Source organism: Varanus komodoensis, unplaced genomic scaffold, assembly GCF_004798865.1.
Source record: "Varanus komodoensis strain SLA01 unplaced genomic scaffold, ASM479886v1 scaffold1, whole genome shotgun sequence".
Classification (NCBI taxonomy): Eukaryota; Metazoa; Chordata; class Lepidosauria; order Squamata; family Varanidae; genus Varanus; species Varanus komodoensis.
Genome location: NW_025335268.1, coordinates 76,915,001 through 76,938,244, shown reverse-complemented (window position 1 = coordinate 76,938,244; position 23,244 = coordinate 76,915,001). Strand labels below are relative to the sequence as shown.

The 23,244-nt window shown below is 40.5% G+C and overlaps 1 protein-coding gene across 5 annotated transcripts in view; it reads right to left on the bottom strand.

Annotated features, from left to right (window-relative positions):
• Positions 1–467: 467 nt before the first annotated feature.
• Positions 468–23,244, bottom strand: part of CTPS2 (CTP synthase 2) — a 78,546-nt gene continuing 55,769 nt past the window's right edge. For all 5 annotated transcript variants that reach the window (XM_044430012.1, XM_044429985.1, XM_044430006.1 and 2 more), the window contains 6 exons: positions 19,609–19,705; positions 10,416–10,471; positions 9,565–9,661; positions 7,165–7,309; positions 5,346–5,438; positions 468–4,085 (listed from right to left, as the gene is read on the bottom strand). In XM_044430012.1, the coding sequence (XP_044285947.1) occupies positions 5,369–5,438; positions 7,165–7,309; positions 9,565–9,661; positions 10,416–10,471; positions 19,609–19,705 (465 nt within the window). In that variant the 3' untranslated portion in view covers positions 468–4,085; positions 5,346–5,368. The remainder of the gene's footprint in view (positions 4,086–5,345; positions 5,439–7,164; positions 7,310–9,564; positions 9,662–10,415; positions 10,472–19,608; positions 19,706–23,244) is intronic.

Below are 23,244 nucleotides of genomic sequence, written 5' to 3'. Positions count from 1 at the left end.
GTTAAGCAGCTTTAAGAGGAAAACTTGAGGTAGAAGCTTGCCATGTATAAGTATTCTATAAATTCTAGCATATTAAATGTGTCTTTAAAAATGCATTGGGACCCTAGCAGGTAGAAAATGAAGAGTTTAATATTCCCTTGTCTGCTGCTGTCTTAAGGAAAATTTCTTCTCTGAAACTGCTATTTGGGGCAGTGGGGCATTGGAATTCTTGCATTGCTCTTAATTTCAGTGAAAGTAATGGAGGTTGTGGCAAAGTTACAGAAGTCCCTGCTTATTTAAAGTAGTGGAGTGCTCAGAAAATGGTGGAATGCATATGGGAATCCAACCACACTGAGTTCCACCCCCAGGGCCCTTCTCAGTTGTTTTTGACTGTTTTCTCTTCCTCAGCCCCTGTCCCCTCACTCTTGGTTCTAAAGAGAGGTGGACACCCACATCCCATTTGATTGGAATGAAACACAAACTTTCAGTTAAGGTAGGTAATAGTTTTATTTACCAAAAGAGAAAAGGCTAAAAGAGTAACAAGAAGAACAAACAGAACAAGCAGAATATGTGGAAATACTGCTTGCAAGGCAAAATAACAGAACTGGCTAAAACCTGCCTCTATGTACCAAAGCAGAGGGCTTTAACAGGACAGACCCAAACAAAATTAGCTAAATGCACAGACCAAGGGCAGTGTAACTCCTCTAGTTACATGGCTCAAACATCTGGCAAAATCTAAGCAGATCCTCATTAACCAATCACAAGCAGGCTCAGGCAGCCTTCCCAGGTTTCAGGGTGCAGGCAGGGTGTTCATGTGTATGAGGGTTCCTACATAAGCACAGGTGATAATCCAAGATAACACACACACAATTGAGTCTTACAAGTTACTAGAATACAGTGAACATTATTTTTCTTATACAGGCTATATTTTCAAAACAAAACAGGAGAGAAAGTGGGAGTGAAGAGACCATGACATTGCATTATGGAAAAGTTTCAAAGTCCACAGTGTGTCAACATCTTAAGATGGACTACATCTACACAAGGCATTTATAGCACACTCAGGATCCCTCATGGAATTTGCATGCCTCATCTCTGGTTTTCCAGCCATTTCCATGGGTTCTTTAGAGCAGAGAAAGTCAGCTATTAACATTCAAATCACAACAAGCCCAGAAGCCACCTTGTGAAAAGTCAGAAGTCCCCTATACTGCCCTTATGCTGCAGCAACTCCTTGTGGTTGGTTAAGAGAAGAAATGAAAAGATGGAGAAATACAAAATTCCATGACAAAAAACCCTGTGATGGGTTTACATTTTTCCTCCCTCAATGAAAATGGAAGGTGATGCTTCAGTAATGCAGGGCTTAACTCCCTTGGAAGTCAACATATATGTTAAGGCACATTTATAATGGATGACCCAAGAATTCAAGCAGGAGTGTTGAGGCAAATAACTCTATACACATCTAAGAGTGCCTCCACTCCAATTCTCAATTGGATTCAGATTTAGTCACACTGCATACCATTCTTCGGCTGCTCTGTACAGAGTGTAAGACCCTCCTCTGTGCTGAGCAGCAGAAAAGGCCTTATAGTGTCCAGAGTTATTGCTTTCCAAGAAGCATCCTCTTCAGCAGCCATGACAGAAAGCTTCTAAGGATGCTCATTCCAGCTAATCGGGCAGAAAATGCTCACCCCATTGAACAGAGCATTCTGACAGAGGGGAGGGCAAGCATTCTCCTTTAACTTGTCCTTATACTGGCCGGTCAAGGAAGAAAATACTTCCTGCTGGCAAGCAAAAACTGAATTGGGTCATTTCTAGCAGCCAACTGAACAGGGCTTTGCTGTTTGGCGGGTGTACCTGAGCAGTTGTTGTTAGAGCAACCTCCTACTTGGCATCCTAAATTAGGAATGAGTACCAAATGCGGTGCAGCTCAGGAGATGCCATATGGAAGGGGCATGACCAGCTCATGAGCAGATACACTTTGGATCAGTTTTTAGCCATCACTGTGAAGAATAATGAAAAGATGATAATCACACTGCCCTAACCATAGCCCTCTTGTAGCCCACGGCTGAATCATCAGAAAACGTGCTCTGCCATAATCCAGGCAGCAGAGGCAGAGAACATGGACCGAAATTGAACTACTTAAAAGAAGCGCCTAAGAATATTTTTATCCTAATTGCTTAGTCAATGTAGTTGTAATGAAAAATACGAACATATTCAATTTCATTTAACATTTTAATACATTTCAAAATCCAGCATAAACTTACAGAAATTCTTTAGGAAATATCTAACAAACTTAGATGATAATGGGCAGTGCTTGATAAATGAGATTCAGTATCAGCTCTTATATGTTCAAATACGCATTAAATAATCATATAACATCTCTGAATTCTGATTTTTGCTCATATTGGCCTGAACAGTTAAAAAAAAACCCTAGCATTTTAATATTATTTTAAAAATATCCAAGTATCACATTTTAACATGTTATTGAAGGGGAAGAAATCAATTTAAGAATCTAGCACTAAACCAGGGCTTCTTCTCTTTTAATTAGGAAATGAAGACATGGTGCTTCTTATTCCCTAAAGAAACTTTTCTCCTTAAGAAAGTGCGACATCAACTATTCAATTGGTTGGACAGCTCTCTGAATGTCTCTCCACTGGTTTGAAAAGGAGTCTCTAAAGAAACAGTGCAAGAGACCCTCTGTTGCTAATGAGTCCATGATTATGCTATTGTAGTGCATCAGACACTGAGGAAAAGACAATACAGCACTGCATACAGTTCACAAACAGAGAGGAGGACCTCATTAGTCCTACCTAAAATAAATGCATGTGAAACTGAGCACAGGAATATGGCCAAAAAAGGCCCTTCTGTCACTATTTATTCAATAACTGCTTCAAGCTGCCCTAAGTTATAGCATCTGCAGGACTGTCCTAAATTAGTGCAATTGAGACCATATGGCAGAAGCTAGCTTCCAGCATCCCTTTTCAGCATGACTGAAAAAGAGATGGCAATTCTTGTACTGATGGGCCTTTTTTGCATTAGGGAAGGGAAAACAGGTTGTTTCTTGTGTAACCTTTACCTCTCTAAACTTGGATAAGATTTCACCTCTTATCCAAGTCCTGTGCAGTTGCTAGAGGGCTTAGAAGGGAGGTAGAGTCGTCTTTTACTTTTGGACTAAAGTCAGTCTCAGTCTCTTTCTCTCACACACACACGCAGAGAGAGAGCGAGAGAACACAAGCATGCAAAGGTTCCCCTGCTTTTCCTTATCTTCTGCATACCACAGTACATAGTAAAGAAAGCCTTCTGCATTTGCCAAATAGAGATAAAATTGGTAATGAGTGCAGATATCGGCTTGACTGGTTATTCAAGCTCTTATTTGTTGATGCTCGATTATGAACCCAATATCTTGTATCCACATGGTCACATTTTGATACATTTGTTATATTACAGCATTCTGCTCTATTATTCATTAGATGGTACCATGTTCCAACATTGCAGTCCTTTGAAGATCACTTCTGTCCAAGGACAAAAATCCAATGTGTACAATAGTGGATATCAACCTTGCCCAACCTGATGCCCCCCATACGAATTGCACTGCAACTCCCATAACAACCAGTCAACTTTGCAACAGATTGGAAAAGGGTGATAGAGAGGTAAAGAATGGATAGTTAGCATCACTTGAAAACAGGCATGTCTCTGACTGTTAATATAACAATATAGAGAGCAAAGACCAAAGACAAACTTCCACTGACTAGAGTTATTTGAGAATCACACTTTAAAAGCAACACACTTTTAAGGTTAATGAATTTTTTGCAGGTGATTCAATAATTTAGTCAAAATATTCCCTTGCAACCCAAAGGTAAAAGATTCTCCTGAAAACATAAGACAAGATGAGACAATCCTTTATGCAATTTTAAAAGAGATATAATGGTTAAAATGAACTGATTTTTCTCTGGGGAAGCAGAGGCATTGTCTGGAACACACGGGGATCTTCACAAGAAATATGGAAAGCAGCTGTGCTGATGGAAGTCTTCACCAATGGCTTTACAGCATACTAGGTTTTTTCTCTGGAATGACCTTTTCAATTATGCTTTTCTTCCTGCTTCTTTTTTAATCTTGCAAAAGAAGAGGCAAAAATATTACTACTATGCAACCACCTTCTCTGCATGTGTAATTCAAATTTCTATAAGCAGGCTCAAATTATCAAGTGAATTCTCCATCCCTGAAGGAAAGGGAAATGTTGTCATACAGTTCTCTCTGCCAATCTCACCACTTTCAACACTGAATTTGATTGCTTATGTTTTCTGTTTATCTGACATAAGAGTTATGTGACCTACAAAGAATTTCCACATGTGAGGGATCAATTTCCTCATTCTACTCAAGCCAGATAGACAGAGAAGTCAGGCAGCAGGCAGCCATTTATGTTGCAACTTCAAAAAGGCTGACCACTGAAATTCAACACCTAGAATACTTCATTCAAATTAAAAATTACACAGTTCAGTGAGTAGCAGAAAAAGCCTTTTGAATACAAACACAAACTTTGCAACATATGTACAAATACTGAGCAAGTAAGTAAAAGGTACATTAACAGAGAAAAACATCTGAAAGCAAAATACTAAGGGCAATAAATGGAACTAAATAGCATTTATAAAAACCATTTATACAAATTTACTTGAATCAAACACAGCCTTTCTATATGCAGGCACCAATTCAAAAGAAGAGAACAAAGTATGCTGCGGGAAAACATCTGCCAATTTTTTGTGTCCTCAGATGGGATGGATGGACACCCATACTGTCCCTGTCTCATACTCCAAGTGTTTACCCCATATATCAAAATGCCAGGCCTCAGTTGGTTACATCACATCAAAATAACAAACAGAAGGGATGAAGGAAGTGAGTCCACATCAAAGAGAAGCACCCTCACAATAGGAGTACCTTGTTTTTTTCTGCCTGAAAGGTAACACAGAAGTTACCTTTCAGGAGTTCTTAAGTTGTTCCAGACACCAAATTCTAATAGTTTGGGTAGAATCTTGAGAGTTAGCTTGCTCTTGGCCTGATCAACTTGGTGGTCTGAGAAAAACAACTAAGACCAATCAACTCTAGGCAACACTGAATTAACATAAAGTAAGAATTTGCTTAGGATTATTTCATGTCATCCTCTGAGATGCTAAAGTTAAATGCATTGTTGCACTTAATGTTCATGGTTTTAAAATTGCAGATTGCAGTAGATGGGGTGGAAACTGATAAAGAACAGAAGTAGGACAGGCTTTCCCCTCACTCTCCACAACACCTTGATAGGTGAAATTTTTCTCAGGACCAGAGCAGGGAGTAGGGCCAAGGAACATCCACTGAGGATGAAAGCAAATTCAGATTACCTGCTTCCTCTTTTAAGAAAAATTCAGCTTTCTTCTGATTCAGGAAGTTCTTTCTCTGGAAAATTATCATCACTGAGGTCACTGTAGCTATCACTAAACAGAAAGGAATAAGCAACCAAATAAGAATCCACTTCTTCATGTCCTGAGCAGTATACCTGATATAGAGTAGAACTAGTACAGGGAAGAAATCCCCCAAATGTTTGCTATTGATGATATTATCTTTCAAGGAACTCAAGATGGTTTACATAATTCTCCAATTGCTCCTCACAACAACCCTGTGAGGTAGACTAGGTTGAAAGTCACTGACTGGCCCACAATCACCAAGTGAGCTTGTTAATCCACTTTTTTGTATGTAGAACCCAGATCTTCCAAGTCTCAAGCCAACATTCTTACCACTATGCTATAATGACTTAAACAGTTCTCCAAAGTTTTTTTTTTTTCTGCCAAGTATGTATTAGTGCTATGCTACAGAGATGGCTCCAGAGAAGCGATGGGACTCTTAGCCTTCTTCTACACAAGCAGATTCTATCACTAGTATGCCTTTTCCAACTGGTTAAAATTCTGGCTAAAATTTGATTTTGGTTTTCCTTCATACAAAATAGTAACAGTGCAATCCTATGCATGTTTACACAGAAAAAAGCCCTTATAACTTCCAGCATGTTTTGTTCTAAGGAGTCAGTGTTAGCATATGAGAAGTGGTGGTGCCACGACAAACAGGAAAAATGAGAAAGTGGGGAGAATGTCTGGGAGAAAGGCAAAAAGGCAACAGGGACCTTTCTTACGAATTCACCCAGCCTTCATATTGTACCAGCATCTCTTAAGCAATATCTGATATTGCAGAAGTTTTTACTGCTCAGCTGAAAGGTATCCTGGAAAGCAGCAATATGTTTTTCATATTAAAAGGTAAGAGCAACAGGTATTCATGTCTATGGAAGAAACAGAGCACTGCTCTCAAAGACCTAGTTTGAGCAAGAGAATGTTCAATCTGTCTGTTACTAGAGAGGAAGGCACTGGCACCATCTTCTGTCAATATGATGCGCATTTTGCTAGTAATCAAAATTAAAGCTCTCCCAAGAATATGGTCAGCATATATGTTGTATCAACAATACAAATGCTCTACTTACTTTTTTCTGCAGGTACCCAAGGAAGCATGTAATAAAACTTGATATTATGAAATAGATTTGCATAATTCATGAAAAATTAAAATTTCAAAAGATGGTAATAAGAGCATACCTTCTAATTATTATTACTGCAATATAAAGTATATGCTAAAACAGAAAGTGTTTTTAATGTTTTTATTATTTCAACTGACTTGAATTGAAATACATATGCATTTCTTTCTTTATCATCCTTAGGTACTGCTTCTTTAGGCTATATGTATAGACTAAATGAATTTGGGCTTGGACATCACTCATGTGAAAGACTTCTCTCTCTGAAATTTCTGGCTATGAATAAAACTAGCTAAATAAAAGTGCTAAATAAAAATTAGCTCTTTGAAAGCTCTGCTTCAAAAATGTTTTAAGCATATGTTTAAATATTTTAAAATGCTTTCCTTGTGTATGTTCATGCTTATTTCTTATACAATGTGTGAGCAAGGTCCTAGTTTACACATGTGTAAATCCTGAGTGTATAATTGTTCCTATGTCAGACATCACTTATTATGGATAAAAATTTTACTATCATCTTGCCAACAGTAATAATCTAATTCCACATTTTTCTTAGATACTAATAACCACAATTTCCACAGTAATATATTTACCTGCATATTAGTGATGATTGTTATGAAGCATCACTCAAAAACAAAACAAAACAAGGTTACCTAGGAGACAATTTGCATCCACGCTGTAAGTATGCACTGAGAGAATCTGTTGCAGCAAGCAAGAGGCCAAGGTATGGAGGTGAAGGCTTCATAGGTCTTGAAGAAAATTCTGGATGGAACTGGACACCAACAAAATAAGGGTGATCTAAAGAAAATTCAGAGAGAAAACTCAAAAAGCTAGTAACTCCTGCTAAAAGTCTACTTTTTAAAAACAAGCAAAAAGCCAAATATTTACCACATAACAATACCCATAGTCCTAGAGCCTGTGTCAAATACACCATAAAGCACAAAAGGTTTGATTGTCTGGACTGTTAGAAAAACAGCAGCATTTCCAAAATTGGGATTTTGGGATTTCTCAAGTCTTGTTTGGTGATGGTATTAGTTAGGCAAATAATAGCACTCAGAATTTGAAAACAGAAAATAGGGCAAATTCACCACTAACAATTCAATAGCTCCCAAATTAAGATAATTTTGCTAGCTTGTGTTGCAATATCTGTTCAGACAGAAAAAAAGCCCTACAAATCCCATCTAAACTTGCATGGCATTGCACTTTTAATCCTGTTTAATTTCAATTGATGTCCAATTTTCTACTATAGTGTTTAACATTTTACATAAAGCCTGGTTTATAATTTCAAGAAATAAGTCTTATATTTATACACATTAAGCATTTAACATACATTTAACATTCTTTAATCTTTTACTATCAGCAAGTTAATATTTCCTCCTTTGAACCCCACCCTCTTTCAACTTCTCTCAGCAGAGTCATCTATGCTGAAACCAGCTGTTTCTCACTTTCAGCATATGCTTCTCAACACAGAAACACTTTCTCTAGAGAAAGGGTTCCTCCACCTCCAACATGCCTCAACTCACTATTAATATGAGTTTTGACATCTGCTCATATGTTTTGCCCACTAGTGGTAAGACAGCTGTATTTCACTGCAAAGTGATCTGGTTTCTGCTACTAATGAAAAGGTTTGCCTTGCTACCCAAAATAGTTTCTAGAAAATCATTAGAGGTTTTATTGCTTCGCTTATTTCTTTCATAACAGCACACTGTTTAAAAACATTATCATATTTCACCATATTCTATAAATAAATATTTTCAATCAAGTCTGATGAAATACTTTCCTCCACATCTGTCTGTATATTAGAAGTAATCTAGCAGGAATCGAATTAATGCAGACAGTTATTTCCAATTTTGAACTATTTTAAAAATGTCAAACTGCTTTTTGCGTCATGGCAGCAAACAAAATTATAGAAATAGTTCTTTGTGATGTATGCTGGTACTCAATTTAATCACTGCATTTCAGGTTTTCATAATCAGGTAAATGGACCTGATTCTTTTTGTGCACTGCTAAATCTGTAAGTATTCTATTTTAATGTATATAATGTATACAAGTATACCCTTGTGGTTAAAGGAAATGTGCATTTATAAATCTCGGATATTGACAAATGGCAATGCTGAAATTCATGACTTTACCATGTCTCAGCTTATTTATAATTAACCACAGAGGAAAGAGAGAGAGAAATTGTATAGAGAATTTAAATTTTGTGGTTAGTAATCAGCAAAAAAGGCTTAAGTAAAATTACATATAGTTGGTAGGAACACATCTGAATTATAAATAGGTTTATAAATTATCAAACTTAAGTTAAAAATTATTTTGGATTTTGTTGAAATTTTACAAATAATATATATTTTAAAGTGCTATGAGATAGAACATTTTTTCCTTAAGTTAGACCATACATATCTACAAGACCATTTAAATGTGAGCAGGTTTTAAACTGCAAATCCTGCCTCCATAGTATCAACACTATTTGCTCTGTCTCTGGTATCTGATGAGGACTCTGATCAAATCTCGGCGAATCTGTGTTAAACAGCAACACAGAACGCTTTCTGCCTTTACCTGCATAGCCTATTGGGGACCAATAAGACTACCAAGAGAAGGATTCAGCAAACAGATCTTCTACACTCCTTCCAGTACCTTTTCTTTTATGCACCATGGGACATCATATCCAAAACCAGTTATCACTGGCTGGAAGATGAACTAAGAAATATTTGTTCTTACTATAGGCACACATATGCTATAATTTATCTTGCTTCTCATCACAAATACGACTTAGTACAACAGCTATTTTAAATAAAGCACAATTGTATACAAGTTTAGAGACAAAAAAGACCCACAATTCCCAGTTGCTTCGGGAACACAGGGAGCTGCAGGTAGTTTTTCTGCTCAAAGTTGCATAGAAGTGTGTCCTTATTTAATTTGCTCTTTTTCAACAGAAGACTGAATGGTAAAATTCAGTGAGATCTATCCCACGCGTGTCTGTTAAAAACATTTCCATGCAATGAATGTTCCACCTCCCTTGTACATAAAATGCGGTCAAAATTTGAAGGACTTGCCTTTTAGTTCAATTATTTCCATTCTCTTCCCTTCAGTGTCATGGCCAACAAAGTTCAACCCTTTCTCTTCAAAGAAGTGAGTCAACTCAGGGTTTACCTTGAAAATGGAAACACAAAGAAAAGAAAGATAAATATTGTTTCACTTTGTGTTTAGATGAATATCATAATCCTTGTGGAATTGTATCTAGATAATGACTTCATTCTGGTAACCCTTCTGGTGACTACTCATCTGTGGTATTAGCTCTTGCAGGAGCTTCACACTGTTTGGCACCCATAACAATTTCAACAATAACACAGCAATAATAAAATAATACACTGGTTCAGACCACATGACTTCCTATCTAAGAAGTAATTTCCTCCTCCCTTTGCATTTCCTCCACCCTTTTTAATAGGTTCCTATATTCAAACAGTAAAACTTTCATGTATGTAAGTAAAATAATTAAACAAAATTTGGATAAATATACCCAACATGGAAAGAATAAATAAAAAACAAACTAATGCATAAAATAAAAGGTTTGTGCCATGAATGTCTTTTTGCTGTACTATTCTAGTTTTGCAGTGAATCGTCAAGTAAACAACAGCCCATGGTATTCCTTATGTTTTGGCTGTTTAGGACTATTATCAAATTGCTATGTAGGTTTCTTTGAGGGTAAAGCAAACAAAACTGCTCTATCAATGTACTTCCGCCACATCACTTTATAGTGTAAAGTTTTCTGCAATTCTCTCTAACTTTTCTAAGAGAAATATTTCATAGTCTTAATGCAAATACCTGTTAGAATGAACAAAAGTATTGCTCTGAATTCAAACAGTATGAATGATAAAAAGTAAAACTTATGTTTGCTGTCACTTGCCTCATAGCGATGCCTGTGTCGTTCTTCCACGAAAACTTCATCACCATAGAGTTTTCCTAAAAATAATCCCCCAATTTTTTTTAGTATTGTTGCTACTGACATCAACATTTTTATCTATGACCTAAGAGTTTCTAACCAATTATGGAAGCACTTACACAAATAGACATAGGCTAACAATCCAAACTGGAAGACCAGTTTTTCACATTCTGTATCTAAAACATACAGGTAGATAAGATATTCAGAAATTAAAACTGATTTTTAAGAGATGTTGTCCCTGCCTCAAACCCCTGGAGGGGTATAACAGGACCCTGTCTCAGGCAACCAGATATTTCATCTTATGGCACATGCATTATAACAACACACACACATAGAGCGAGAGAGAGAGAGAGAAGGAGGGAGGGAGGGAGGAAGGCTCCAGGATATGTATGCATTTGAAGAGAATGGGAAAAGCAAAGAATTATTAGGGAGTAGAGGAATATACTATTGTACTTTACTGTCCTAACAAAGAAAGAAAGATACAGTAATACCTAAAGGAACCCTTGTGTCACCAACAAGTTTGTGTTTCTTTTCAGTCAGCCCAGGTTGTTTTGTGCATTTCTAATTTTGGTGATGAAACTTAAGAAGAGATGTAAGAACTTTTCATGTAGCTAAGGTTTTACTAGACAGCTTTTTGAAATTCAATGAAAGGAGTGCCCAGGTTGGGACTCCTTTCCCCTTACCTGATACACATGTATTACTATAAGTGTCTGAAACTAGTTTAAAAAGAAAAATGGATGCTGGGAGAATTCAGACTGCACCTTTCCTTATGTAAACCAAAAGTAGATTTGATAAAATGAGAGGGCAGAAGGCCAAGTAGTAAGTAGACATGGGGAAGTAGCAACCCCTGCCATTGAGGTGGCAGGTAGCCAATCCTTCCTAGTACTCAGGCCAGGAGAAAACAAATGGGCACACACTGGGACCTCGAATTACTAGCAATGTTCCTACTCATGAATAGAAATCTACAGAATGACCTACTCATGAATAGGAAGCTATAGAATGACCTACTCATGAATAGGAAGCTACAGAATGGCGGGGGCAAACAATCAGTTTGATAGAGGAGGCGCTTCATGGCTCTCCTCAAGCAGAAAAGAAAATATGAGTCTGATTGGGCTCAATTAATTCTTTTTTTCCAACTTAGACTAAAGGAGCTCTGTGCTTACTGTTACCCTTAACAGTACAACAAAGTATAACTTGTTGAATTTTAAGCTGTTGCAATGCCCAAATGTTGCTAGACCAAGAAACCATTGGTTTACCCAAAACAACCAGAAAGGGAAGGCATAGTTTATTGTTGGGCTGGAACCATTGTTTACATCACAGGACTTCATTATGTGCAAAGCCAGAGAAAAGAGGCATTTGGAATTATTCATCATGTGTGTGCAGGTGAGTACTGGGGGGGTGGGGCAGGAATCATCAAAGTATTGAGGAAAAAAGGACAGTCCATTACTATGAGAAGAGTCTTTTTTAAAAATTGAAATGCAAGACTTCAGGAAGGTTGAAAGCTATCGACTTTATTTTGGTAAAAAGAGCTTCTCCTATACACCAGCACTTCAACAGAAAGGGTTAAGCTTCTCTGAAAGTGTTTTCTAGCACTTTGCTAAGCGATGGGTGAAGGGAGCTGCTCTTTTGCATGTTACAAACAGAGTTGGTAGCAACCCTGTATAGTCATCTCCCAGTGATAAAGAGGTAGTGGATATAATTGAAGGTATACCAGTGCTACAGTGGCTTTTGGGAGAGAATTGGCAAAAGGCTGTGGTTTATTCCATAAACCAATTGACAAACCATGGGTAGATCAACAAACTATGGGTTAAATTAAGCACATAATACTATCCTTTTTAATTTTTATGGATTAATTTTATTTTTATACCACTGAATAGCAGGGCTCTTTCAGTGGGTTGCAAAAATTAAGAAAACACAGTGTACAGTTCAAAAACATCAAGTATACAATTTTTTTAAAAAAAGAATTTAATGCTGTGGGGTGGTATGGAAATGAAATGAGTCCCTGGAAGACCCACTGGTCATTAGGATCAGATGGACAAATGGTCTGAATTCATACAAAGTGTGGCATGTTTTATTTCCTAATTTAGGAAACACTTATTACTTGGAAAGAAAATGGATGTAAATGTTAATATTGAACTGAAGGTTCAAAATAAATCAATATTTTTCCGTTTATCCTTGTATGCCTTCCATAAAAGTAAAGAAAAAACATGACCCTCCAAAGCTAAATTGTTTATCAAGTTATCAAAAAGATTCTTAAATAATAAGGACAAAGGATTTTGGTTTTTGTCTCCTTGCCCAATCAAGAGAGTTACAAATGGGAAAGGAGTAAGGAAGGAGCATTCATCTCCCATAGAAACTGAAAGTGTCTCTTTAACAAAGGCTCAGAAATTGTGTTCTTTATGTATCAGTCAAATGCGTCTTTCACTTAACAATCCCTTCCAAAATAAATGCCAGAGTACTTCAATTATTAATCTAGAGTATTATGTTTTCTGGCTCTTAAATACAACCATGTCAAAAACAATGTTGGCTCATAATGAAATTAATGCAGCTTACATTAAAATGAATTGGTTAATAGGTTTGCTTTCTGACAAGCTCATATCTTTAGTGCCATGTGTCATATTTACTGAACCAGAACGTTGGAAGGGATTTTTAAAAGCCAGCTATCAAGCTAGAATGGAAAGATTAACAATATACAATATTTCAGCAAAAATAAAGTAAAACTTGCAGTTTGTGCTTGACTCCTCAATAAATTAGAACATAAAGTACAGAGAAAAACCAAGGAGGTCACTTTGAAAAAGAAGATTAGAAGGTGATGGGTTTAGGCACATTGGGCTGTATTAGAAAATACAAACTTGGTATTTCTCTTGCTTCGGCTTTGCTTCAAATTGTGCAAAGTTCTTATCTGGGAGAAAGGATATAGAAAAAGCTGACATACAATCAAACCTCAACCCCTTGCGGGTTTAACTTTTGTGGATTTGATTAGTCACTAGTCTGCCATCAATAATTAAATGAGATTTAGTTATTTATTTAATTTTGGAGTTTTGCCGCTTACTGTGGCCTATTGCCTGCTACTCCACAGAATGCTACACAAGGAACACTCCCCTTCCCAGCTGCCACCATGGCAGGCCTGCAACAGTGTGCTGCCCCCCAAGTGTGAGGCCACATGTTAGGCTCATTATGTGAGGCAGGATGAGCTCCTCTGGAGCAGCTTGCATTTTGGTGCATTGGGTCTTGTTTTAAGCAAAAGGTTATTCAAACTGCAAAAGAGGTGAGTGTCAGGCAGATTACCAGTATGATCAGTAGCTAAGATCTGGGGTGGCACTTAGAAATAATTAAGTTTTTCCACTTTCACAGGGATCCTGCATCCCCTGAATGTGAAGGGCTGACTGTAGTTCCAGGCAGGTAATAGACTAACAAAATATTTTTAATTCAAAATCAAACAGCAGAACCTAACAACTGGAAATATGTTCTTCTATGACTCAAGTCACTTAACACAATCTAGCCTTGTCTACATCTGTTATTATATATACTTGGTCTTGCCACTTTGTCCCAGCAAGGAATATCTTAAACCATCAAATTCAACCCTTCTGCATTTCTACCATTATGTGTTAAAATAAATCAATCGTATTGCATAAAATGCAGGTTTATATTTCTGGAAGGCACACAGGTAATTCATTCTCCCTGAATGGGGAGAACGAGCGAGACTCGGCAAAGGTTGAAAAACGTTTCCATTTAGCCGCATATGATTTCCTTGTGGACGGCTTTAAGGCAGAATTGATGATATGTTGGATGTCAGGGTGCAAAGCTGTAGAATTTGACGGGTCATGTCTCGAATCCGATGTTACTTGTCTCGAATCCGATGGTACGGAATGAACAGAGAATGAAGGAGACTAGAAAGCGCCCGAGTGGTTGGATTCGACGACTGGATTCGAACCAGTTGAAGTTGTTGTCGGTACTGAGGGAACGATGGTAGTCATAGGATGCGCCACGCTGTTAGATTCAGTGAAGGCAAGTTTGGGTGGCGAAGCATACCGTCCTTTTGGGTTATGAGATATGGAAGCGACGGTAAATGCAGATATTCCCCCGAGAGATGTCGAGTAGTGTCACAAACCAAGCTTGATGTGGCCACCAAGGGGCAACCAGTATCCCCGGTCATGCACTATTTTCGCTATGACCCGCATCACAAGAGGGATCGGGGGGAAGGCATAGAAGGTCATGTTGTTCCACGGGATAATGAAGGCGTCCCCTAAGGATGCATGTCCGATTCCCGCTCTCAAGCAGTAAGCATTGCACATCCTGTTCTGTCGAGTGGCGAAAAAGTCCACGTTGGGAAACCCCCAGCACTGGAAAAGATGGTTGCGTGCGAGGATCTAACTCCCATTCGTGAGAGGTGAACATGTGCCTGCTGAGAAGATCTGACTGCACATTGTCTGCACCAGTGAGATGGACAGCCCTCAGCATGATGCCTCTCGGAATGCACCAGTCCCAGATTTTCATGGAGAGTCTGGCCAGGGTCGGTGACTTCGTTCCCCGCTGCTTGTTCAGATAGAAGACGGTAGCTACATTGTCCGAAGATATCTGAATGACCCGATGTTGAAGAATGTCCTCGAAAGAACGCAGGGCTTTGAATACCGCTAGTAACTCCAGGGAGTTGATATGATCTGTGGATTCTCAACGATTCCACGTGCCTTGGGTACATAGTCCGGAGCATATCGCTCCCCATCCCAGAAGAGATGCGTTGGTACCGAGGGTTATCGAAGGAGGCCGTGCCCTGAAGGGGACTCCAACAGTCAGATTGGCCGGTACCGACCACCAAAGTAGAGAATGGAGCACAGAAGATGGGATTCGAATCAACTTCGACAGTGGGTCTCTTTGAGGGTGGTACACCTTGTTGAAAAAAAGTTGTAGTGGACGGAGTCAAAGCCTGGCATGCGGAACTATAGTAACTGAGGAAGCCATATGTCCCAGGATCCTCTGGATAGACTTCGCTGGAACCACCGCGTCTCGTCGCATTCGACAGATGTGGCGAGCAAGAGTGTGTTGTCTGTCCCGAGGAAGGAAGGCTTTTTCCAACGTCGAATCCAAGTGGGCTCCAATGAAGGTGAGCATCTGCGTTGGAAGAAGATTTCTCGGTATTAATACGTAGGCCCAGGTCATTCAATAAGGCACAGGTTGTACGAATAGACTCGAGGAGTCCCTCCCTGGACTGCGACACTAACAGCCAGTCATCGAGGTACGGGTAAATCTGTATGCCTTGGAGACGTAGGAAGGCACAGACAGGGGCCATACATTTGGTAAATACCCTCGGAGCCGTGGCCAGTCCAAACGGCAAAACTGTAAATTCACAGAGATGAGGTGCAACCGCAAAACGAAGGAAACGCCTATAACTTGGGTGGATCGAAATGTGGAAATAGGCGTCCTTCAAGTCCAATGAGGCGAACCAATCCTCTTTCCTTAGCAATGGCAAGATGTTTTGTAGGGTGGTCATCCGAAACTTTTTCGGTACAATAAATCGATTCAGGTTACATAAGTCCAAAATTGGACGTAAACCACCATCCCGCTTCGGGACCGTAAAGTATCTGGAATAGAATCCGTAGAGTCCGTCATATGGAAATACCTGACGAATCGCTCCTTTACAAAGAAGTTGATGCATTTTTCGAGCAATACTGGTGAACATGATGTAAACCGTATCGGACTCGATGGAGGAACGATGTCGAATTCTATCCACTAGCCGTGCTGAACGATGGACAATACCCACCGATCAGATGTGATGGACTCCCAAATGGGGAGTCAGCTTCGGAGCCGATCCCCAGATGAGAGGGGGGTGGTTATAGTAGGAGTCTGAGGAATGGTTCACCAGTCCCGTCAACGCTGCCTCTGATCATCGAAATGGCGGCAGCCTTGTTGGTAGCGTTGTTGGGGCTGCAGACGGCGGCGCTGTTGTTGTTGTTGGCGATGCTGGGGTTGTTGTCTTGGCTGATAAGACTGCCTGTAGCATGGACGATTCCATGACCACTTACGTCTAGTTTGGGTCTGTATCTCCATCCTGCGTGCTGTCATCCGGGATTCATGCAGCTTCTTTAGCTTGTGGTCAGTGCGAGAGTGGAAAAGCCCGGACCCGTCGAAGGGCATTTCCTCTATTCGGCGCTTTGTTTCCTCTGGGAAATTGCACTTTCTGAGCCAGGCGTGTCTCCGGAGTGAAACGGCACCGACCAAGGCCCGTGAGTCTGTGTCCATGTGGTGCCTGGCCGTGGACAACTGCTGCACCATGACCTGCATAGCCTTCTTGATTAGGACCTTAGCCAGGTCTCCTTGGTGGTCCGGGAGGGTCGAAGCGATGTTGTGGAGGCGCTGCATAATGAAGTACTGGTACCTCGCCAATGTCACCTCATAATTAGAGATCCGTAGCCCCAGGCCTGAAGCAGCATAGACTCGCCTAGCCAGGGAGTTGATCTTTCAGCCCTCCTTGTCCCGTGGTGCCGTTTGCCCTCTTGCCTCTCTGCCCTGGGAGGATTCCACAACCACTGAGTTCAGCTTGGGGTGACGGAGGAGGAAGGGAATGTCCTCCTCCCAAACCTGGTACATCGACTCATACCTCCTGGACGTAGGTTGAGGGTGGGAGGTCAAGTCCCAGGGCTGCGTCATCGCCTGCCTAAGGTTGGTTATGAGCGGCAGGACAATCGATGTCGACTGTTCCCCGCGGATGACGTCGTAGAACTTGTCTGTTGTCGGACCCAGATGCTGGATGGCGTCAATATCGAGGGACTGGACAAGTCTGGACATCAGCTCCGTGAAGGAGATGTGGGATTCGTCTGGTGACGCAGGACCCTGGGATGTGATGGCAACGTCTGGGGAGGTTGAGTCGACCTCTGAATCATCAGAATCGGCACTGTAGTAGGGTGGGGCCGATGACGAAGACTCCACCGGAGAGAAGGAGCGGCTGCTTTCATCCCGGGCTGATCGTGGGGATGCCCGTCTCGGGTCCGATGGACGTGGCTGGTCACGGGATGGCGGAGAGGACCGCCCCCTAGGAACAGGGTAGTATGCCACAGAAAGTGGGTCACCCCAAGTATGGTAGTAGGGGTGACGCCAACCCTCTGAATGTTGCTTGACGGAGCGGCTCCTCCGGCTTCCCGGTGGGGACATTCCAACATCCGCCTCCATAGTAGCCGCGGGCATGGGTGTAGGCAACCGAGCCCTAGGGGGAGCATCCTGAATTTCCCCATCAGATATTGAGCCCCTTTGCAGAGTTGGAAGGGGCACAGATGGGAGGTCAGCCACGTGGCGCGGGAACCCTTGAGGGGTAACCCGTATAGCCTCCTGAATAACCAGGTCGGGCGGAGTTGGTACCGTAAGTGCTGCCGGTACCGAGGGGGCCGTCAAATCTGAGTCCCGGTGACGGGGACGGTCCGAGTCCCTTGGTTTTTTGGGAGGCTTGGAGACTTTCTTTCTGGTCTTCTTATGGCCTGCCGACTTTTCGGGTTCGGCATGCTTTCACTTCTCATGCTTCTTCTTGGGAGAAGCAGAGGGAGCCACCAAAGCAGACGCGCCTCCGTCCGAAGGGTGTGAAGGTGGGGCCACAGAAGCGGAGCCAGGCTTTGGGGCAGAGATCAGCGGATCAGACTGCAAAAGGGCCCGATCCCAAAGCAGTCTCCGGAGGCGGTTTTCGCGATTCTTCCTGGCCTGCTTGGAGAAGGCCAGGCAATGAGTGCATTTATCGGTCCTATGCCCCTCACCCAAACAGAAGAGGCATAGGTCATGTGGGTCAGTTGGCATCATTTTTGACCCACACTCCACGCATTTGCGGAAAGTCGCTCGCTGCACCATCGTAGAAGAGAAGAAGAGAGAGATAGTGCAGAGGGTAAGTATATATTTTTGTTTTTTGTTTTTAGATAGATCGAAAAAGGAGAAAAGTGAAAGAAAATGCAAAAACTATACTATACAGAGGGACTAAAGGGAGTAAGGAGAAAAAACGGGAGGATAGAACTGGAATATTCGAGAAGAAAGGCAAACGGTCAGAGCGAAGTCGAAAGCGGCACAAGCACAGTGAACGGCGGTCGCAAAGACTGAACAAAATGGCGGACGCTCCGCTCTTTATAGGCCACACGGGGGCGGGGGAGCGGAGCTTCCCACCAAAAGCCGTTAGCTGGCAATCTTCCGGCCAAAGGCACTGCGCAGGCGCAGCACCCATATGTGTGATGCACAGAGGCCACGATGAAGAACATGGGTATTTTATAGACGGGGGTGGTGCTTGACTCAAGCAAAGAGGTAAATCAATTAATCAAATTCTGCCTTTGCCATGTCACATGCCGTTCAATTTTGTACCACACTCTAAAGCAGAAAATGAGATTTAATTAATTTATTCTTCTCTGCATTTAATTTATAATAAGGAAACACCAGAAATTAATTGGCTTAATGAAAAAGTGGAATTAAAATGGAATAAAATAATAGAAGTGGAATTCTAGATTCCCCTAATCATGGGCTTATAGTGGCTTGATATACTCTGCATGTTTTGATTTACTAATCAATACATTCTTCTATACACACTTTTATGGATTATCTGCAAACTTATTATGCATACTACACTCATTATGCATATTATGTTGGCAACATACAGGTATGTGAGGGGATGTCACATGGAGATGGGTAGGAGACCTGTTTTTCCCTGCAGAGGAAGGCAGAACGCACTCCAACGGAGCAAAGCTCAGGGAGCCAAGGTTCATTTGGATGCCAGGAAGCACTTCCTGACAGTCAGGACCCCGAGGGCATGGAATGGGCTTCCACGAGAGGTCGTTGAGGCCCCATCGGTGCGGGTATTCAAGGATAGGCTGGACGTCCACATGGTGGGGATGTCGTGAGCGGAGCCGGCTGGTGCCAGAGGTCAGACTGGATGGCCCGGGAGACCCCTTCTGACTCGCTCTGTTTTCTATGTTTCTATGTTTCTGTTATACTCATATTATACTCATTATGTGAGATTCCCGCTATTATATAATTTTCTACCAAGTTCTACCAAGAGCAATTCTAATAATGACCATACATATTTTTCAAGAGAAAGCACTGAATCAAATCACATTTACATTTAACACCTACATTCAAAATAGAACACATGTGAATGAAATATGCATGGACATATTTGACCAAAGGAACTACCACTTACTTAAGACAGAGTCCTCTGTTTTAAAAATAGTTTTCCTTTTTCCTAGTCTCATTGTTCCTCCCATGTCTCCAGGATTGTGTTCAGGCATGTCAATGACCTTAAAGAAAAATATTTAAATTGGCTTGCATCATTTATCCTCTGAACAAGACACTTGATCATCAAGACATGTATCCATAAATCTACCCACATTTCTAGCACTGCAGTAGTGTTTGTAATACAAATAGACTCAACCCATTGATGAAATTGATATTTTGAGGACCTGGTGGAGTCCCAACATTAGCTGTGTCATTTATATAAGTGCTGCTAACACCTTAGCAAGTGTGAATCGCTCCAGAGAGCTGTGGCAAATGGGGTCTGAAGAGAATCTTTCAAATTTTGAATTTTTTTCTCCAGAGATGTTGAATGTGATTCAGATAAAATTCAACACTTTCTACTGATTTCAGTGAAAGAGTTAAGCATACACGTAGATAAGAAGAGCATAGATGGACCACATGAAAAGTTTACCTAGTCCAGCACTCTGTTTACACAGTGGACAACCAGCTGTCCACAGGAAACCAACAAACAGAACATGAGGTTATTATTATTATTTAATGAATTTATATGCTGCTACAATAGCCCATATCTGGGCTTTCTGTGCAGCTTACAAATTAACAGCATCCTCTCACCCATGTTCCCCAGCAACTCCAAACACATTTCAGGTGCTCTATAAGATGGCCAACAAATATACTGAAGACCTGAGAAAGGTTTTGAGCAAGTATGCTTCAAAAGGAGGAGATCTGAACCAACTATCCCAGTCTGACTGAAAGAACTACTCAAGAAAGAATGTCCAGACCTATCAAAGGCAAGCCCAGAGTTGTTCTACTTAAAAGTCAGCCCTGCATAGGGAAGAGAGTGGAAATGTACAAATGCAATTACTTCATCATAGAAGTAATGCTTGCCAAAGCTTTACAGTAACCGCAGGGAGCTTAACAAGCCTAAAGGAAGTATGTAATTTAAAGGAATGGGGACAGCCATCCTTTGGTTCCTATGTATTGTATAAGAAGCCATAAGATACTTCTAATTCCCATACTTGAGAGAAGAGTGCTCAAGTCTTGAGGCTGAGCATCCACACTCTGATCCCTTTATCCTTCCTAAAGCCAGCATGAAAAGAGCAATGCCAGTTGCTTCTCTATGATTGAAAAACTGACTTCAGCTAGGTAAAGGAGGGTGGGGCTGCTAGGATGTGAACTATCCCAAGAGAGCTTTATTGTTCCTCCCCTCTGAATCATCAGAGCTATCTAGCTAAAATGCAGAACAGGAAGAGTGGGGAGGCAGAGACTGCCTGTGCCACTGCTCCCACTCTGCACTAGGTACTCATAAACCTTCATGTTTAGGGGCTTACAAACTTCAAGGGTACAACCAGCAGAACTTCCAAGTAGTTCCATTTTGTCTAACAAGGCACTTGCTCATAGTTATATATCGTTTATTCTGAAATTGTTTGTTTTGGGTTAGGTGAAGCATAGGTGGTAGGAGGGTTTTCCTGCATTTATGTCCTTGCTAGAGAAACCTCAGCTGACAACAGAGGAAGTGCTGGGGATGAATTTAGATAACTATGTTTTCTAAACTATCTCCTTCATAGCAGAAGCTAACCTGACAATGGCCTGTATACCCAGAGACATAGAAACAGAGCAAGTCAGAAGGGGCCTCCCAGGCCATGTAGTCTGACCCCTGGCTCCAGCCAGTTCCACTCGCGACATGCCCACCATGTACATGTCTAAATATATACAACGCAATCATCCTGCTAGTGCAAGTGATGTTGCACTATAGAAACCCAGTTCTGAACTATGCATGGGATAATCTAATTAAAGTTCTAAAGACACTACCACTTGCAAATCTTTGGTTTACAAAGTAATCTGCTTGCATAATGGGAAAAAGCAGTGCCTTCCCCTACTTTTATACTGGTTTTCAGGCCACTTTCAGGAAATTTGGTTAGAACTGTAGTGCCAATTTTTCCAAAAGTTATTTTCAAAATTAATATCTTACCAATGGTAACATTTTGAGTGACTGACACTTAAAAGCACTGGGGAATCCTAAAAGCACTGGCTTAGAACTTGTTACACTGACAATTACAACTGAGTGATGGTGCTTAGAGTTATTCTGTATATGAAACTGTATTGGGAAAGAAAAATGCAAGTGAAATACCAGAAAGCAATGCAGTGTGATAAGCCTAGAAGAAAAATATCAAATGACTTTATAGTCCAAGAGCCCATGTCAAAATATGTGTTTAAGTTACAAGGGTTCTGAATATCTGGACAGCTTTTTGACATTTTGAAATTTCCAGAGTTACCAGTTTTATGTACAACCATTCTGGCATTTAGGGTGTGGCAGCCCCACAATGCCCTATTTTAGAGCTAAAAATTATATCATAAAGGATCAAACAGGCAAAATCTGTTTGGGAATAGTGTATATAATTACAGGCTGTGCCAACTGACTGATTCTGTTAAGGTGTACCCCCATTCTGAACCCTCCAGAAAGGAGACTTTATTATTGCATAATAAAGTGCATGGCTGAAACCAATAATAGGGTATTTATGCTGGGATTTTCCAGGAGTTACATGTTAATTGTTTCCAGTGTTTTCACAAATGAAATAAAAGCAAATGTATTTTTATAGCCAAATCAATACTTGTATTCTGAAATAGTTCAGAATTTCAGAAATAATGCATATAGTTCCACTAAAGTATATAGGAACTGTTATGACTAGTAATATTAAATGGTCTGCTTTGTTGTCCCTAGATAAAGCAGTCTGACTGGATATTTTGAGATACTGGAAAAAAATCACTACCAAATGATTTTCAGCCATCTATCTGATGGCATAATTAACCATCTTCTTTTGGAACATGCCACAACTTTTTAAAGATGCCTAGGCAGTCAACCTCTTGTACAGAAGTATTTTTACACAGGTTCTTGGACTACTGACATCTATGAACGCCTTCACAGAGAAAAAACAATTGAAATACCAAGTCACTGCTTATTACCAGATAGCAATAGCTATTAACCCTTATAAAAGGGTTAATAGCCACCCCGAGGCTTTGTTGTGATGGGGGCGGCATAGAAATGTTTTAAATAAATAATAAAAACTATTTTTTCTTATTCAAAATAGGGTTCAAGTGCAGATGATATATTCAATAATAGGGACAAAAATAATGGAGAAGTCTGTTTTGAAGAGTTTGAGGCTGTTATAGTCAAACTAAGAGAGTGAGGCCAAATACACCCCTCTTGGAAGAAGGAATACTACAATTACTTGATCTTATAAAACCAAAAATTAAAAAGCCCTACAGAGATGGACTGGTTTCTTTCTCATATGTAGTATCATTAATATGACAATAAGAACTTTCCAATAAATACACATGACTATATTTCCTAACCTACACTGTGAAGACAGTCTACACAGAACATTTATTTCTTGAGCAGTACAATCCTGTGGCCCTTATCCTGCTTCTGGACAGCCATAGGAGTTCTTGGAGACTCTGCTATGAGGGTGAAAAAGCTGCTCCAATCTCACAGCTGAAGATCTACATTTGGATTCTTTCGCTTCCTCAAAGCCAGGATGGAGAAAAACCATCAGCTACTTCCAAGGTTGCAAGAGTGATCTCAGAG